At 37.1% G+C, this 20,251-nt stretch overlaps 1 protein-coding gene across 11 annotated transcripts in view; it reads right to left on the bottom strand.

Moving 5' to 3' along the window:
* The window catches only part of PARD3 (par-3 family cell polarity regulator), a 387,075-nt gene that overhangs the window by 201,347 nt on the left and 165,477 nt on the right, over positions 1-20,251 (bottom strand). For all 11 annotated transcript variants that reach the window (XM_072412641.1, XM_072412646.1, XM_072412650.1 and 8 more), the window contains 4 exons: positions 17,854-17,942; positions 16,328-16,411; positions 7,522-7,647; positions 4,123-4,505 (listed from right to left, as the gene is read on the bottom strand). In XM_072412641.1, the coding sequence (XP_072268742.1) occupies positions 4,123-4,505; positions 7,522-7,647; positions 16,328-16,411; positions 17,854-17,942 (682 nt within the window). The remainder of the gene's footprint in view (positions 1-4,122; positions 4,506-7,521; positions 7,648-16,327; positions 16,412-17,853; positions 17,943-20,251) is intronic.

Genomic DNA, 20,251 nt, shown 5'->3' with positions numbered 1-20,251 from the left:
AAATCAGTCTCTGTCATCCACACTAATCCGTATACTGGCAGAGATCGGGGCAGACATTGTAGGATTGCCGCATGTGCTGGATAGGAACATGCTGACCCGGGAAAAGAAAAGAATTACTGAGCATGGATTCCTGCACTACTGATCCTCAATTGTTCAATTAGCTGGCAAGATGGTGACCCCACTCTTGTTAATTAACTTTAACAGAGACATTGGTGTCACCATTCTAGATGTGCTGTCTGGCAGAGCTGTACAAGTCACAAAAACGGCTAAACAGAATTACAATTTATTCAGTAAATAAACTATGCACATGCATTCTTGTAGCAGTAATTTCATCTGTCTGCTTGATGCAAAGTTTAATTGATTCCAGAATTATGCAATCATTTCTTAAAGCAGATGTTTACCACTCACTTGGAGAACTCTTCACAACCACGCATGGTTCTCTACTACTTTCTTTTACATCTACAAGAAGGGTTCTAATGGTGATGTCAGATATTGCTGAGTTGCTGGAAACAGACCAAGGAGCTTACAAAGAATGTAAACTCATTTAAGCAGTTGAACTACCTTGCTCTTGTTTGTGTTGACAATTCTCTACATAATGGAGAACAGGTCACAATATTAAATAACAGTTGAATGCTTTATCAGGCCAATCTAACATACAGAATGCTCAGTCAAAGCTGTCATAGTTTGCAGCAGCCAAATAATAAATCATATAGTCAAAGTATTGTGCTGAAAATTAATCTGATTTAACAATGTGAAGAAAGTCAGGAACTTATATACTATGGAATGAGGAAAAAACCTGTGGAAAGGCGTTCCAAGTATAAAAAAAATAGGGCAGGTACTAAGCATTGCATTTGTTTAATCAATGACCACAGGTTGCAATGCTGGTCCGTATGAAGCCTCCACATACTAGTGGCATTGGAACATAAAGGGGAACCAATCCCGGGAAGTTCTGAAAAGAAGACAGGGAACACAGGAAATATTAAATGTATTGTTGGTGTTCTCCTTGTGCTGGATCTTTTCCCCATTAAGGACTTGACATGCCTTGTACTGCACTATCACTGCTTGCATATGAAGCTGGGCCACAGAAAAATAGCAAAAGCACAAAAACATGCGTCATGCTACTTTACACATTCTAGTGTCTACATTCACTAAGTCTTATTATTACCCATACAGCTTTTTATGTGTTTTTAAGTGTTGATAAAGACATTTAAACAAAAATATATGGCAAGGAAGTTAGAAGAGGGGAGAATCCCACATGCCCCAATAAATCCATTTATGCTAAAGGGGGGCATCTAGAGTGTTTTAGGGCATTCGGGAGGCGTTTTAACTCTAACTTCTAAATACTGCAGGATGGTGGGATTGAGGTGGACTGGTCCATTGGAATGAAAGAAAATTTCAAACATGGGGGTGTTGAAATACACAGGGGAAATACTGGGAAAGGACACTGTGTGCCCAGCTCATGGATTTGGATGGCTGAAGGGAGTGATCAAAGAGGTAAGAATGCCTTTTGCATGTCCCTTTCTGCAAGAGCCCTGCCTGGTTACAAACCTTAAGGTTTACAAAACCTGGGTATCATAAATGTGTTATTGTATACTTGTAAGTGTGAAAAGTCTATAAACTTGCTCTATTAAAAGGAGAGGAAAACACAAATATTGTGCAGCAATGTAGGATGCAGATCCATAGTTTATAGTTCTAATGAGCAAACATGGCTGCCCACAGGTATACAATTTTAAAGAAGAAAAGAGTTTTAAAAATCTCAGCACATAGAAGGGGTTTTATCATCACATTTTTATCTTTTACATTTACCAGTCATTGAAAGACTATACATTCCAATTAATCCAAAACCCAAATAATACACTAATACAATTGTAATACAGGACTCAATTCTATAATAAAAGGTTGGATGCTCCCTTTAGCCATTTGCCATAGAACAAGGAACAGGTGGATGGGAAAATTGCTTGGAGTCTCTCTTGCCAAAACAAGGACCGAAAATCCATTTGCCCGCTCCAATATCATGTTGAATAAAATCCCTAACCATTGGCAAGAAAAGCCTTTGTTGACGGTACGGGCCACAAAAAGAGGACACACATCAGAATTTATCTGTGGATCACGTACAAACATGTATCCCTCTGCAAATCTCTCAATGACACAGATAATTATTTCTGTAATTAAAATTAGAGACAATTATCTACGAGAGCAGCTTCCATTACACTGGTAATCTACTAGGAAACATTCAATTACTGTATGTCTAACGCAGATGTAATAGACACGGTTATGGATCATAAAAAGCATTCAATGCTTTACAAAAATAAAAGCTCACACTTGATCATGACTTGAGGGTAGAAATAAAAATATTCCCAATGAGACAAAACGTATTTACATTTTCCCCAGGATAAAGGTATTTTTTTTCCTCCGCATTTAAGTAGTCAATCATTTACCGCCTGATAGGCCGTTCCAAGTAATGGGATTAAATCAGGAAAGAAGAGAAAATGGGACTGACGGTACTGAAAGTGAAAGAGTGTTGGCAATGATAACACATTTGAAGAGCATTCATGTGACCTGCATGATCTTTGCTATCTTTCCCCATAATCCTTAAAGGTTTATCTCTCCTTTAATTCATCATAAAGGGATAATTTCTAAAGGATAGAGTCCACAAAGTTTCTTGGAGTATTAAAGCCTTTTGAAACAGCAATTTTAATTATTTCCAGAATTATCTGCAAACTGAAATGCCAGCATGTGTGGGGTCAGCTTCAGCATAAATGTCCTTGTCTGGAGGCTAAAACAACTTCTCATTGCTATGACGTTCTTCATTTGGAGAATAATACATAACGATTGTAGACACCAGACCATCACAACTACATAAGCTTTTTGGAAATTGCATTCCCTTTTTTGCAGGTAAGGGAGCCTAAAATTAGTGAGATGACTTGGATGACAATCAGTGTTTTAATTCCCATCAGAGGCGTTCATAGAATTGACGTCAAAACTTTGCATTTAGTGGCATGCACTCAATAAGCCATGACTTGAAAGCTGTGCTTTCTCCAAACTGTTATCACAAGGTTAGAGGAGCACAACAGCACTTAGTTGACCCTGCCATATTGTGCAAATATGCTTAGTATAAATATATATATATATATATATATATATATACACATACATACATACATACACACACACATTATGGCATGCTTACCTGCCAAAGCGCTGCCCTGCCAGTGTTTCAATTTCGCTCTTTGACCCACTGCATCTGCTGGCTACTTTGCCCGGTCTCCTTCTTGCCAAATCCTTGGTCACAAGTCAGGTGGGGATGATATAGCCCCCATGCTACTGACCCTAATCAATGGGATATTTTTTACTAAAGCGGGATTTATTATTATTACTGAAATCAATGACGTAAGGGGTGGAGGGATGTTTTTGAACTGGAAACTGAATAAAGAAAATGTTTGATTTGGCTTTGGCTTTCCACATGACTAAAGAGTACAAACGTTGGCTATTAAGTTGAATGTTCAGCAATGAGCAACTTAATTCAGTAAATGGGTAGATCTCCTTTTTTGGTCTTACTTGAATACAGTATGTGTATGAACAGTTCATGGATCATTATAAATACCTATCTTCTTATAAATCAACATACAGAGTATATAACATGGGATGTTGAGATGTAAACAATGGCTCAATCAAATGTCTAAAATTATTCTTCAACTTTATGTGCCTATAGGTGAAGTTCCCCTTAAATCCTGTTCTGTTTAAATATTAGGCAATAGAAACAGGAAGAACATTTGGAGATGTTCATTTGGAGAGAAAGTAAAGAGAAAACTCATAAATGTGTATACAGACTGCAGTATTCTTTCTACAAATATACTAGCCTTTTACATTTCTTTTCTATCCAAAACTCTGCAAAATAGTTATTCTTGAACTTATTGTTATTCTTCATCATTACTTCAGTGCAGGTCAAAAATTTTCTGCTCATAAGGGGTTCCCATATACTCCCAGGTAACTTAATACTGGTTTTAGACTATTATTAAGTGTCAGCTAAAGTCACAGGTATAAAAAGTGGATCTAAATATACAAATATTGATAAATAAGAATAATAATGTTTCACACACACAAGACAACAATGTCTATTACCTTTCTTGAGCTGAATGTATAGCTTCTTTCCTTTTTTGGTATTGAAACCGCTGGTTGGAGAGAAGTTGGCGCCACGCTGCGGTGAAGGGGTGAGGCCGGTTGGTGGTTTTCCTGCTGAATTGATATTATGAGGTAGATGTGAGTAAGAGTCCATTGGCTCTGTCTGGTTTCCCTGTCGGGGAACCCTCTGCATTGTCTGCTCAGGGCCAGGGCTGTGAAAGTTCCTGTTGTCCATGAACTGGTGGTCAGAGGCATGTTGGTTGGAGTAGTAGCTGTTATTCTCGCTTTGGGATAGTTGTTCATACGGTTCTTTGTTAGCGGCAGGCACCACATGGAACCAAATCATGGGCGAACGCATGGCTTGACGGAACATATGCTGTGCTCTGGATAGATGAGATAAGATTATCAAATTATCAAATTGTTATGAATATAATTATTCTTTCTAATTATGCAAAATGAGGTGCTGTGTGCCACTATGGAGATGGGAAATTATTTATAGAAAAAAAAGTCACTTGTTAGTAAGTCACAGTTGGTCTCAATTAATGAGTATTTGTAATGCGGCAAAAAAACATAAATAGCAGGATAAACATTAACTCAAGAAACTTGAGAAACGTGAAATCTGGAATTGTCAAAGCTGTAGCAAAATCCCGTTCTGTGCACTGTGTAAATTATATACTTATTCTACAACATATATTTTATATATCCTGCATCTATCAGTTTATGTGCGGTACGAACTATCAGGGCAATTGTAAGCCACACAAAAATAATCACGTATCTTAAAAAATCTGGCACAATGAGCTAATCAGATGTACTGCAACACTCATGTGCCAGGTAAAACAACTTATTTAGATCTGTCATTTTCTGTATCCATTTGCCTGGCATGAAGCTTAAAATGGAACTTAACCTAATTCTTTATTGCAGATTTACTCTATGGGGGGCTGGGACGAAGACCTTCATCCATAGAGAAATAAAAGAATGCCTTTTTATAAACATATAATACATTTTACAAACAATTGTTTATTCTGTCCAATTTACTCAGCCAAAAAATAACCAGAAACGGTCCAAACCAGAAACGGTCCATATAAAAGTCCATACTCAAATGTATAGACAAGTGATATATTCAAACACTGCTGCAATATATGCTAGCCAACGATACTACCCATCTAATATTCTCAGGATCTGCACCTGAAATATTAACAAACATGTTAAATACATCAAAGAAAGGTGAGAAGTTCAGGAGCAAAGTTATTTCTAAGGCACGAACAAGCCAAGGAACTGAATACAACTGGACCGACAGGGGAGAATACAAGCAGAGCAAACTGTCTGCAGAAGTAGGAGGGAATAATGAAATATAGTTGATGGGAAATACTACAAAAATCACCTTGAGATAAATGTAAGGAATACATACAGTGCTGTGCAACAGTTGTAGGCCCCTTTCACACTTGTGGCTGCAAGCTATGCAGCAAGTGAATACATTTCCACTATGCGCCCTGGGCAGCAAACCGCACTGCAAGTTGAAGCATCTGCAATAATTTGCCCTTGTGTTTGTGGTGTTGTTTTGACTCCAGAGGAGGAAAAGGAACCGCATGGCCAAAAAGCTCCATGTCGCTTGAAGGAACCATGCCACAATCCAACACAACCATGTATACAAAGTGATTCCCAACCACTCCTGTACGGTTAAATGGGAGCAAGGTTGAGAATATGGCAGAATGCTGTGGTTGACAACAAGTTTTAAAAAGGGCTTAGGCTCTTGGAAAAACTGCTTTTTGAAAAATAAAGTGTATGTTTTAAATATCAAGAAAAACTAAATCAAATTAGAAAGTGGTGTTTATAACACTATCACTTCTAATCACTTCCAAAAAAATCTTAGCAGTAAGGTTTCCTCAACATCTAGGACAAGGTTTCTGAACCAGGGTTTAGTTAAAAGCCTAGGGTTCCTACAGAGGTTGCTAGGGGTTCCTTGAGCTAAGTTTAAGTGACAATAATGACTTTATGTAAGGCTGACATTCTTCCAACTGGACAGCAATATAGAAGGCATTCTTTAAACTGATCACCACACCAATATACTGTAAGCTGTGGATATAGTAATAATCGAAGGGGTTCCTGAGGACCTAAAAGTTTTTTCCCAGGGTTCTCCCATGCATAAAAAAGTTGAAAGACTGATCTGGGAGAACCACTGCCACTTTTAATGCAAATTTAGGCATCGTTTTAATAGCACAATTACCTACACTGAATCTTCTACAGCTGCATTTTATATTGTATATCTAAATCCAGTTGGCAATACATGGCTTGTGGACAGACTTATCCTACTTTTTAACATCTGAGATTGATTTTGGTCCAGGTAAACTGCTCTGTTATTCCACAAACCCAAGGAGTTTTGTAGTGTATTAGAAGTTAGATCTCTGGTTTTATTTTGAATGCTTTATTGCTCTATAAAAGCCTGAGCGGTACATTGATGTTCCAAACAAACAGTACGGAGAGCTCAGCTCAAGCATTTGCTCTAATCTACTTGATATTAACCAGGTGTGAATATGATTTGTGGTTTCCAATAAAGAGATATAGATCTTAAGTTGCAGAGTTATTGACCTGAAATGCTGTCTTAATAACAGAAGTTTTGCAATCTCCTGCAGACATGACGGGGGAAAAAAAGAAATATGGCAAAACAAAATGTCTGACATGTACGAAAATAAACTCTGATGTAAACATGATAACTATATTGACCAATAAAAGCACAATTACAGTGTTCACAAGTAGCCTTCCTCAACAACCAAATCAGTGTTAAACCCAGAATTTTTTTTAAGCTGAGTGGGAACAAATTGTAGGTGGGTGGGGGCCGCTGTATTGTGACCCAAATTTTTACCAACTCAAAAAGCAGCCGGTTGGTGACTGAAAGGGGTTGGGGAGAACACAAATGCAAATTATTGGTAATTCTTTCCTGACACTTTTGGAATCCGTACACCCATAGAACTACTTATTTGTACAAGTTAGGGACAGTGGTGCCAACTCCTCAAGCAAAGAGCAACACATTGACTAAATTAAGTGTCTGATACTTTCTCTTTCCTAGTCTTCAATAATTTTATAGTATAAGTATTAAGTATAACAAACTAAATAATATTAATTACATAAAAAATGATTTACTGCATACCATTAATTGATATTTCATTATTGTGAATACTTAGAGAGACCACTGCACCACTCCAAAAGTAACAACATTTTTTCATTTTAATTCTTCAGAATTATGTAGTGTAGGTCATAAAAAAAAAAGACAGGACATTTTTTTTTTTTTGATTGATAAACTTTTAAACTTAATTTGTAGTGAAGAAATTCTTATCTGCACAAGTGCTTTATGGTATTAAAACAAAATATCTGGTCTTGACTGAAGATGAAGAATCCACTTACTGCTCAAATCTTCTGTTGCGAAGGTCACCGTTGTTAATCCGGACGATACAGTCGTTCTCATGGAAGAGGTTCTCTCGTTCAGCTTTGCCACCTTTCTCGAGCCGTTTTACTAATAACCCGAGTGTTCTGCAACATTAACATTGCAAATGATTACACATGCAGGACTGGGGCTGCTACTTAATGGATTGTGCAGATGACAATATTCATACAATATATGAGCAAAGCAAAATATTACCATTCCCTCAAGAAAACAAGGTTAAACTAGCAGAAAGAATAACCTCCTTTTAAGGAATACTGCAAACACTGCAATTTGTGTAAGGTTCTCTACGCAAATATAAACATTTCACAAAAAATAAAAAATATTATAAAACTAAAATAGAATGTATCAAAAGAGCTAATAAAAACATAAAAAGCCAAAACTGTCAATAAGCAATCATAGAATTATGATAGAACTTTAAATTGTAATAGTAAAACTCTGCACTTTAAGAAGAATTACCGAGAACCACTATTGACTACTAATGCATTGAGCTTTGCAAAAAAAATCTGAAAGTCCACTAAATTTACCAATCTGAGCCTCTGTATATACAGCAAACTGACCGCCTCACATGGTTTGAATATTAAGAACATTAAAACCTTGAAGGCAAGCTTGCAGGTGATTGGTGGCTGTATATTACATAAATTCTGCAATTTTTATCTTGACAGCAAACTTTTAGAGTGCAAGAAACAACCACTGGGGTTTCCAGAATCATAGGCAGGTAGATTAATGCTTAACCCAAGGGTTATGAAACTTCTCTTGCCAGCATAGGTATCTCTCTCTTTACCCTTTAGAGGGTGGGATTATTGGGTTGTTCAATGGCTATTCTTTCCAGAAAACGTGCAAATATAAAATTATTAGAAGAATGTAGGTGTCATTCTTCAGACAAAGGTTTCCCTGGAACATTCCTCCCCAGAAAGTTTCTATTGTTTCACTTGATAGGGACACTAAATATGCCCAAATGGTTTGAAATATAACAATAAAACATATCAGATATATTAAAAGTACAGAAACATAACTTTAATATTTTTGGTGAATGGACTTCTTTAGTCATTTAACCCGATTTCACTTTACTTCTGATGGCCGTGACAACAGATTTAAAAAAGTCAGTTCTAACCTTTTCTCTACTCTTTGGTCTTGGTCCTTATTGAAGACATTTCCAGTCACTTCCTGCACTCCCCCAATAGGCACCAATAAAATATGATTCGAACCCTTCCTTGTTTAAAACAAAAATCTGTTTGTCTGGAGTTGATCTTTAATAATTTACTTTCCCATTTGATCCGATTATTAGCTTTTATATTGAGAGTGCAATAACATCACTTATTCCATAGGATTTTATAGGCGAAAACACTGGATATTAGAATGAACACACACACACAATAATTTCTAGTGTTTGCCAATAAATCTTGTCCAATACCAGACATACGGTTCATATTTTTCCGGAAAATTAAAAGGATTTTAAAGGCAACACACAGCCTCACGGAGCGTGACCAGATGATGAACTTTGTGACCTATAATATCCACAGACCCTACAGAATGCAATATACTGTGAGTATTACCGGTGCATATCTTCTATATATAATCATATAAATGCATTACAAAAAAAATAGAAATATTAAATAGATAATAGAAAAATTAAATAGAATAGAATATGCAAAGAATATGTGAATAATTAGCATGCTTTTTGTAACGCAGCTGGCTATTGCAGGGTTTCTTAGCAATGGCTTTTGTGACCTTACATGATTAAACGTGGACCTAAACTACGCTCACACTAAACTACACTCACCCAGCTTCCTAAAAGCTACCCTGTGCTCAGACTACACACACAAATGTACTCCAGAATGATATTCTGGAGAAGCAGTAAAATCACCTATACATGGGCCCTTATTCATCTTATTCATTCTACAGGAACAGATGGTGACAGACCTAAAATAAACAATAGAGGCATGGTAGGCACCAGCACACTCATTCCTTGGGATCTTCCACCACCTTTCCCTAAACTTTTCATCCAGTTACAACAAATACCAGGATTTTACCACGTTTCAGCTTAGGAATGAGTAGCTATACTATCAATAAGCCAACACATCGACTTTTGAACTGGTGTAACACAACAAAGGCAATTTTACAAGACACAGGCCACAACAATATGGCCATCTTCTTGGTGAGGGGTTTCACCACCCACGTCTTTTTTCTTTTTCCCCTTTCTCCCTCTCTTTTTCTTTCTTTCTTTTCTTACCTCTCTCCCACCTATCTTTTCCTATCCTTCCCCTAAAAAAAAAATAAAAAAATTGATTTGGGAAAGAAGGGCAGACTATCGCAAAAAGTATGTATGTCTGGAGATGAAGTCCCTTAGGGGGAACCAGGGTACGTTTAGGTGGAGGATGGATAAGAGTGACCTTTCACTTTATGTCCCTGTAGCTTCCCACGCTCCCCGGGGCCCTATTATTAGTATTTGGATGTCTTCCATTCTGCTCTACCCAGAGAACTTATATTTTCAAGTCTAGTAGGTGTGATCCTTATAGGATGAATTAGGTCATTTAAAAAAGTATTCAGGGCATAGATACATTTGCTTGTTCTGACTTTAATTAAATTATTTAAACTTTAACAATAAATCCTTAACATCAGGGTTATCTATTCCAATAAAATAATTATCAAAACTTTAATTACAACAAGGTTTTCTATCATCTAAACCCAGTCACATAGAATAATCCCTTACAAAAATGTGAATTTCATCACCAAAATATTCCACGTTTCTATTAAATGCAAAATGAGGGGGAAACAAGAGCTTAATTTGACAGATAACACCTTCTAGCAGCACAGTGTGAAAGTCTTCAATAGAGCCAGAGGATATGGTGTCTTCAAATTCAGAATTTCTTTTTTCAGTTCAGGAAAAAATGATTATTTGAAAGATACGGCTAATTAAAGCAACATGGTGCACTTGTGATAGGAATCACAGAATAAAGCTATAGATAAAAGGTATTGTAACAATTCACACAGCAGTGCTAATAAAACTCTTCCCATATACCACTGGTGTCAGTTGCATCTCTCTTTCAATGAATGAATCACATAGACAGAGAAAAATTAAATTGTTGATTTTAATGAGATATATATATATATATATATATATATATATATATATATATATATATATATATATATATATATCACATACACACACAAATACATACATATACATGCACACACACAGAAAATAATTTATGACCAATAAATCTAAATTAGGAGAGGAAAAACTTTCTTGTGCAGCAAAAATGCATATATTACATATTATGTACACATTGGAAAGCCCTCCCTAGCCTACTCTTGGGTGCTGCCATGCAGACTCGGAGGTAATCTTGATGTATATTCTACAATATTGCCCTTTGCTCCTCCAATGGATGCAACATAAACAATATCTAGAAATGTGAGGGGTGGCAGAAATGGGGCAACAAGCAAGGAGGGGCATTGCTAGGTAATGGGGCCTATCCCAAGTCAATAAACAAAGAATTTAAAGAAAGGATAAACAGTGTATATAAGCATTTTAAAAGTTGTTTTTTAGCTGTAATTTCGGAATTTGACAAGCAGGTATCCAAGAATAAGTAGGAAAATTAAAAGGTACACACCGGTCAAAATTGAAAAGGCATTGTCTACCAAACACTCATTTAAGTGAACCCATCTGCCTAACTCCCTCCTTTTGAAAAATCTGGGGGAACCCTAGGTTTCTTTGGTTGTTGGACATGGAAATAAATACATGTCAACAGAAGTATAATTTCCCTTTAATGAGAACGCAGTGGGAACATATCATTGGCTTGCTGTATTTTGAAAGGCCCAGAGATTCAGGAAAGGACAGCACCAACTGCAAAGATTTAGTGAGCAGGGAAGCCTGTTGTGTAAGAAGAATGCCAGAATGCAAATTGTTTGGCACAGCAGGTGGGCTGCAATTCTGAAAGTGAAGCATTCAAGTTTGAATGGGCATTTATTTATGTCATACTAGGTGGGAACTATTAGGTTTTCTCTGTAAACTTGTCACAGACTCCCCACCTTCCCTTTGTATAAATGTAATACAAATATTGCCAAGTCCCTGGCCAGTGCTTCATGCACTAATGAGCAGTTCAGGTTTAGTTTATTACAAGCTGAGGTCTGCTAATCTAGTGCAGGTGTCTTCAGTTATGCTCTGATAGATGCTGCGCTGTACAATCAATACCGCGGAGCTGGCTAAACCCTAGAACACAGAGAAAACAAACGTTAATATCTGTGATTTGTAAACAGGCCGGTGCTTTCCATGATTTTATCCCAGACGGGCTGAAAATAGCTTGCTACAGTCTGTATGTTATGGCAAAGTTCAGTGACGAGGAACAGGATGCAGACAGGGCGTTCACTGGTGAGGGGTACCCTGACCACAGGAATGCTCCAATGTTATTAAATACAAATAGAGCAGTAATAGATTAGAGGATCTGCTTCCAAAGTGCACCAAAGGCTCTGGCTTTATACCACATGAAGGGCTGATTACCTCTCATAAGACTTGGTAAGCAGAGCAAATCCACACAGCCAAGAGAGCTTTCTCTTGTAATCCGTTGGAAATCACAGATAGAAAAGAAAATCAATCAGAAGTTAATAGAAAGAGCATAAAAGAGATGAAGCCAAGGGGGGGGATCAGAACAAAGTGGGGGTAAAGAAAACAGAAAAACTTCCAAATCCTGACAAGAAGAACATAACCCTGACACAGTTAAAGTGATCTGTGCCTGCACTGACATCTAGATGTTCTCGTTCATTTGAGAACATGACATTTTGCACTACATTGGGAGTTGGAACACAAGGCCTGAGGAACAGTTGCTACTGCCCAAAGAATTAAAATTCACTGTTTCAAATCGCTCACACTGTGCTGAAAACTTGAAATGGGCTTTTGCCATCAAAAATTTGCAAAGTCAGGGACACATTTGTGAAAATGGCCACTTTCTGTTGATTAGACAGCCCTGGCTCTAATTTAGCAGGGGTGCGTTGGGCCACTGTAAAGAGACGCAGCATTACTGCTCTTAAGCCACAGGATTCACCAACCATGGTGAAAATGCTGGAGATTGGCCAGAGATCCTTGACAGGAAGAGAGGAAAAAGAAGATGGCACACTGCAAGGGAATGGGGACAGGTGAGTAGTGTGGGTTTAGGTCTACTTTAAGTTTGCTAAAGCAATGTGTATCGATATATGTATTTTTTTTCATGTTGTTTTCTTTTTTGGTCTTTTTCATCCAGACTCATTCAGCCATTCCGACACACTTGCTCTAACGTTGGCTGCAAATAATTGCTCTGGGGTTCTTGACAGCAGATCATACCAGCTTTAGCTGGGGTACATGGGATGGGGTGACTACACATGGACACAACTGGGAAAAGTTGAGTCAGAAGTTATGAACCAGAACTTTCATGTGAGATTTACAAAATTCAAATGTTTACATATCCTAGCTGGTTCTTTTTTAGGGTGAAAAAGAACCAAAATTCCCTCAACACTTTCTACTGCACTGCTTCTTAGTATTCAAAGTAATTCTGAAAGGAAATTGAACGAAATACCTAGACTTGCCCTTTTTCCTTAAACTACAGTCATTTTTGGAGTACTTCATTTTACTGCACAAATCTGAAAAAAAGAATTTGTGTCTCATCTGAAATGAACAGGTTTATGTAAGGAAGTTCGAGTTACAGATAGGCAATACATACTAAGCTACAAGGTATTACCAGGGATCAAACAACAATTTGCTGATCACAGATCTAACATCAGTCGAGACAAACAACCGATGCCGGGAGGTCAGGAAAAATTGAAAGAAGGGGAAATAAGGAAAACAATTATTTTAAGTAACAGACGAAGTAAGAAATAAGGTTCAATAAATGAACAAAAAAGCCTGCAGAGACACCAAGACAGAACTCAACTAAATTACCAACAATCAGAGAGGATTTGTAAGCCGTGTTTTGTGTTTACCGAAAGCATATTACGCTTATTTTTTTCCCTAGGATGCTCACTAATCACAATTTAGCAGAGGGGAAGACATTTATCTAAAACAGTGCTGGTATAAGTACACGCCTTAAGCACAAGAATTTGGATTTCCTTTGCCATTTACTAAACGCACCCACTGCTGCCGAGATTGCGCTGACAAAAAATCCCCCTGCTGTGTTTTATTTCCTGTGTGTCAACTTGCGCACGTGAAATACATCCTAATTGCAGCCAAATGCCAGCGAGAAGGACACAAATTTCAAGTGGGTAGAGTGTGTTCAATATTCTTACAAAACAGGCAAAATCTTTAACATGCTTTAATAAGTTAACTTTGCTGCTAGGAAATTAAAAATAATAAAATCATTTACCCCCTCTGACCAAGCCAAAACCATAGTTTAGGTCTCACATGTTCCCATTCCCAGATGTTGCAGCTCACAGAGGAATGATTTCAGTGGGAGGGCAGTCAATCTAGGACTAGGTGTCACTAGGTGATGACTGACAAGCTAATGGGTGGTAAATAAGCAGTGACACAAGTTATTTTTTCCTCAAAGTGAATTTTAAAAATATAAAATTCAATAAATTCCAACCTTGATAAAAAGCTTAGTTTAAGAGCTTTGATAAAAAGAAGTTAAATATTTATTAGAGATCTATAAATCAGACTAAAGAGAGTAATAAATGAGGAGAAAAAGGGACAAGGGGATTTGGTTCCAAATGAGAGATAGTTGGGAGCAGTTAGATCTATTAGCCAAATAGTAATATTTTAGTTATGGGGTAGAATCAAAATATGGGACTCTAAAGGTAAGAAATTCTCAGGTCCGTCCCAGATCTCCACACCCGAACCTTTTGCCTAAATCAATCCACCAGGATTGGGATTGTAACCTATTGTTGCAACTATTCAAAACAGGAATAAGATGCTAAACAGTGTTGTCACCAACTTCAATAACCACCGAAATATAGCCAAATGTTTACTGAAAAGTGCCGAGTGCTGCACCCGCCTAAAAGGGGCCGAAGAGAACACTGCTTAATAAATACATAATGATAATATTTATGTGAATCAGTGAGGCCTAACCAAAACTAACTGGATACCTTTGCCTTATAACTTTATTTAAATATAAGCTATATAAAATATAAGCGTCTAAAATCTATCTTACTTCAGAAATAGAACTTTTAGAAATAAAAATGCAAAAATGTTAAATTTTTCTGAACTTTATAAAACTTTTTGCAATACAAGAAGAGACTCACCTAGGTGTATTGCAGGCTGCTATGCTTGAGTTTGATCTAGAGCTGCTAATCCACTTTAGGCCTACTAAACTACCTGAACATGAAATCTAGAAAAGCCCCACTGATTTATTATCCACTGAAAGACTTTTCAGGCATTGCAACTATTTATCAAGTGTAAAATGCACACAATTAGAGCCTCCAATATAAATGTCATAGGCCTTTAATCAACTCCAACTAGAACTGCTGTTATGAAAGTTCATTGGAATGTTATGTCTTTAAAAGGCAATTTATGGTTGTAATTTCACTTAATATGTGCATTCATCTTCCTGCTCAACACAAACGGCAACAAAGCCAACATACAGTCATGCGGCGGGAAGATGTATGTATCCTAGCTGTCCCCCATAATTCCCCTCTATTTGGCATCTGACACAGAAACACTTCTCTTGTGATATATCTGTAGAAGATCTCGATTACTATGATGAAACGGACAATAAATTTGTTGTAACACAAAAAAGGGATAAAATAAAGGTTATCAAAACTTCACATAAACGTTTAGCTATATGCAGCCATTTTCTGCAGTGTTTTAGCCAACTGACTGAAGCAAAACGAGTTTCTGCTGCCAACAGCAACTGGCTAGGGAATGAATATCTTTTCTGCATGGCATAGAAAATTCAATACCTAGAATACCTACACGTGCAATATTTGTCATTGAAAAGAATCTTTCATGATCCTTCCCAACGACAAACGACTTCACGATGCATCAACGCTGTTCTGCTCTATGGAGGGGGGAGAAAGACAGAGCGTCGTTCTCTCCCCTTCACTTTCATTACGACCGATCGTCATCCGTGGATCCGCCAAAACAGACGATGAGGGTTCTGCATATGCCAGATTCTCACCCAATATCAGCCCTAAAAGAATTATCAGATGAGAATCATACGATGTGTGTACGTAGCCAACAGGAACAGCCAGCCAGGAGCCTCTGCTTCCTCAACTAAAGAATTTGTGGATGCCATCAATAGGCATGTTAATACAGAATCGATAGGTATCCTGTTCACACCTGAAAGACTGATTCAAAGTGGAACTTGCAAACCCCACTGTAATCACAGGCCTAGATGCTCCTGAATACCTCTCACGTCCATTAGAACCAGCTGATAGTCATGCATAACATTTTTGATATTCAGAGGTAAAATTGGCCATCACAAAAATAGTTAAAACATGTATATATACACATATATATATACATACATATATATATATAAAATTAATAATATGATTTGCAAGAACTCTGAACTACTCAGCACTACGTTTAGTTTCAGTCAGTAATCTTGCAGAGAGGCAACTAATTAATTAGCACTAAAAGTTTGGCCCCTATGTGAAGTTTCCCTGGACAATCTCCTTCTTTAATTGCTTACACTGCACTATAGTCTACCTACTATCCTAGTCTGAAAGAATCACCACGTAATTCATTGCAGAGATAAAATAAATGTCAAATACTGTTCCTCCAGAAAATAAAGTATTTATTTTAAAATTAAAGTCATATAACACCTATAAAAAGAAAGCCAAAGAGGATATGAACATTACCTGCCACCGCGGGAGCTGTAAGGCACTACATGGATGCCCAGAGGTCCACCATCATTGGAGACTTCCACTAGTTTCACCATGTCGCTGTAATGAGATGAATAAATGATTGTGAGTGCAAGATATGTAAATAAGCCTCTGCAGTGATGGGGCTGCAATGAACAGTAAAATGCTCCCAATCTATACTCTCAATGAAATGCACACATCAGACAGTTTTTGAGGTGAGGAAGACAATATTACATACCTCAAAATGAGCCTGACCGCATGCAAAAAAAGGGACAACATAAAAGAGAGCTAAATCAATTCTAACAGTGAAATTTAATGTTTTTGTAGTATAGTACAAGTATGTTTGTTCTTCAACATGACTTCAAGTAAGAAAAGGCAATACAGGTACATCAATGTCTGCATAAAGGAACAATGTGCTAAATGACGTTGGGTTTACCGAAAGGTACTTTTAAATAAACAAAGAAACAAGAAAATATCTAATTTTAGTTATTTAATTGAAAAACTAAATAATACATGCTAAATTTTTTATTTATGTTAGATTATGAGCCCTTCTGAGGGAAAGTTAGTGATATGACCAATGAATTTGAAAATCACTGCATCATAATAATAATAATAATAATAATAATTATTATTATTATTATTATTATTATTATTAATAATAATATTATTATTATTATTATTATTAAATAGGATTTATGTAGCGCCAACATATTACACAGTGCTGAATATATGTTGGCACTATATAAATACTGTCTAATAATAATAATTCTAACCAAATATGTTAAAAAAAGAATGGCTGAATACAGGACTTTGATTGTCTGGTGTCAACTGGTGGAGTTGTATCACATATTTTGTGCCATTCAGCCAAAAGTCTACAGGGTTTAATATTAAATAACAAATTGTTTTAACATATCAATACCAACATACTAGATCTAATTCTTTCCAGAAAATGGTATATCTTTTGTATTGGTTAACCAGCCTTGCACAGCATAATAACAACTATGTCCATGAAACAGCCATATTTGCTGATTACACTGGCAGGCTCTGATCCGTCTTGGTAGTCCAGCACAGAGGGTATTTCTTGCCAATCTTCTTATCTCACTGCATGTCTAACAGACCAGGTCTGTCTGAATGAAAACAACAGAATCACTGAATTCAATAATTACTTTTTAAAAGACACTATGTACCCAGTGGCCATGTGATACAGACTGCCAAGGCATTAAAACATGCAAGTACGATTAGAAGAAGCAGACTTTGCTATTCAAGGAAAGCTAGAGGTACCATTTTACACAATTTATTAATGTGATCTGGTAATCCTAATGTTCAATATTAATTTACGTAATATGACTTATATCTAAAGCGCAGGAACCTCAAAGTGCTCTAATGGTAAAAAAAATTTTATTTTAAACCATATGAGTATGAACATTCAGCAGTACACTGATTATTATGTACCCGCTGCGTATTTGGAAACACTTTAAATCTGAAATCCTTTGCCTTGGTAGGGAATTGGGGTCAATACTTACTCAAGGGAGAAGCTGGAAGTTCGTTCCAAGCCAGTGTCTGCGTGACCAACAGGTTCCACCCGGCTGTTCTCTTCTCCATCTTCCTCTTCCTGAAATGGGAACACAACATATGCTTAAACATCATTGAGCAACTAAAGAGACGTTTCAATGCTTTTCACGATTCATTTGAAGCATAGGAAGTGATAATTAGGAGTGATCCAAAATTTATGTCGGGTGTTCTAATGAACATGCATAATGTATATTCTAGATACCGCACGCTGGATTCCGAAAATGGGTTAATTAAAGTGGGTTTATCCTAGCGTCTAATACGACCAGGAAAATGCATTAGTTCGGAAGTCCTGATTTTACCGTAACAAAATCTATGGCCCTCCATCTAGTTCGTTTTATTCATGGAATTAATATTATATTATTTATTTGGAGTAAAATGAATACGGAGGTAGAATTTTAATTTTCAGATTTGATATTGGATGAAGCGGGCGATGTAACCATCTTATTAATTTTTCCAACTATCCAAGTCCTCTACAAAAAAACCTTTATTTGGATTTTTTTTATGATCCCAATGGTAGATTCTCCACACCCAAATATTCAATTTAACTGATGTGGGTATCACAAGGTCAAAAACACAGCTGTGAGAAGTTTATTATGATCAATATCCAAGGGAGGGAATCAACAAGTGTGTTAGGAAGAAGAACATTCATTTTTCATCAATAACAAATCTGAAGAAGCCACACACTGGTTTCTAATCCTCTTGAGGATATTAAAGGGGAAAACACTAACCAAAATTATTGGCATTCTTACCTGCCTGATCACCACATGGAGCTTCCAAAATCACTGAGCTGCACATGCCCAGCTCAAGGTTAGTTGCCAGGATAATAGGCACATCCCGGCTTCCCATGTGGTTGCATGAACTGAATGAATGTTACATGATCCTAACCTGGCCAAATCAAGATAGCCGAAGATTGCAAGAAGAAACAAGATGACTGTGACATGGAATGGGGCAGTAAAGTAAAGGCTGGGTTTAGTTCTGCTTTAAGTACTATGCATATACCGTTATCTTGTCTAATAAGAACCAAAAGGACCTGAAAAGTCATTCAAAGTCAGGCTCATAGCTCCACAGGTAATCAAATCCAGGTAATATACTATAATATATGCCCCCATGACAAATGGCAATCAATACACTTGCAGCTTCTTTCCCATTCTAACACCAATACCACCATTTTTTTAGAATTCTTTAACAGAGCAAGCATTATAGGTATTTGATGTACACATGCCCATTTGGGCCACATACACACCTCAATTAATTTTTGTCCGATATCGGCCCTGAGGCAATTATCAACGTGTGTACAGCACTCGATGTCCATCCTGACAGATGCACGGACGACAAACAAGGAACGATCTTAATGGAAGTGAAAAAGAGAGTGAAGTGGAGTGCTGCTCTATCATTCTCCTCTTCCCTTCTCCATAGAGCAGAACGGGGTTGGATGTACAGTGCTCATTCATGCATCTTTTAGTCTTTTGTGGAAGGAAAGGATTGTTATTATTTCCAATAACAACAACTATTTATTATATAAAAGATTATTTCCAATGACAATTATTGCACATGAGTATCCAGCCTTACACAGGGGGAAAAAAAGAAAAAAGTTTTGCAAAAGTTGTTAGTGACTCATATTGTACACGTCTGATTTTGTAAAAAAACATCCACTGGCATAAAATCCCGGACAGCTATATGGTAAGTTAAATCGATGGGCTATTGATTCCCTTGGAATGATTTTCTGCGGCATAACAAAGGCCAAGATGTCACAAGTTCGTAGGTAAGTGGGTATTGTAAACCATTCTGACACAGAATTAGAGAGTTACTAGCATAAAACACTACTTTGTGCCATTACTACAAAATGTAAACAGCGCTGTGTTATCCTCCAGCTCTGGCGCCACGCGGTCTGTGCACCAATTCTCTTCATCAGAGCAATTAAAACACACACTAGTACAGAAAAATGAGAAAACAACGCTCATTTTATGATGTAATATTTTTTGACTTTTTTGGAACAAAAATAATTAAGAATTTATGTTCCTCATTGCTCATGCAACTAAACAGATTTAAGCATGGAAGGCACAGCATGGTTCCTAAACAGATTTAGAAATCTTTGAGCGTCTGTATCAATCAAGGAAACGATAAGGAGAGGGGTTGGCACGCGGAATAAAAATATTAAATTATTAAACGTCTACCTAGGCGAAGCCAGAGCAGCCTATAATGTTCTACTGACATTTCCTCTGAGAGGCTGAAAAACAAGCACGCCTGCATGTGTTCGGCTTGTGTCTGTGGATTTACTCTGTGCCTACGATAACGGCTTCGCTGCATGATCCCAGGCTGCCTGAAGATTGATGATCCTGTGTTTTGAAA

This window comes from Pyxicephalus adspersus, chromosome 5 (genome assembly GCF_032062135.1).
Source record: "Pyxicephalus adspersus chromosome 5, UCB_Pads_2.0, whole genome shotgun sequence".
Classification (NCBI taxonomy): Eukaryota; Metazoa; Chordata; class Amphibia; order Anura; family Pyxicephalidae; genus Pyxicephalus; species Pyxicephalus adspersus.
Note: the sequence above shows the minus strand (reverse complement) of the source record. Positions and strands in the feature narration are given on the sequence as shown.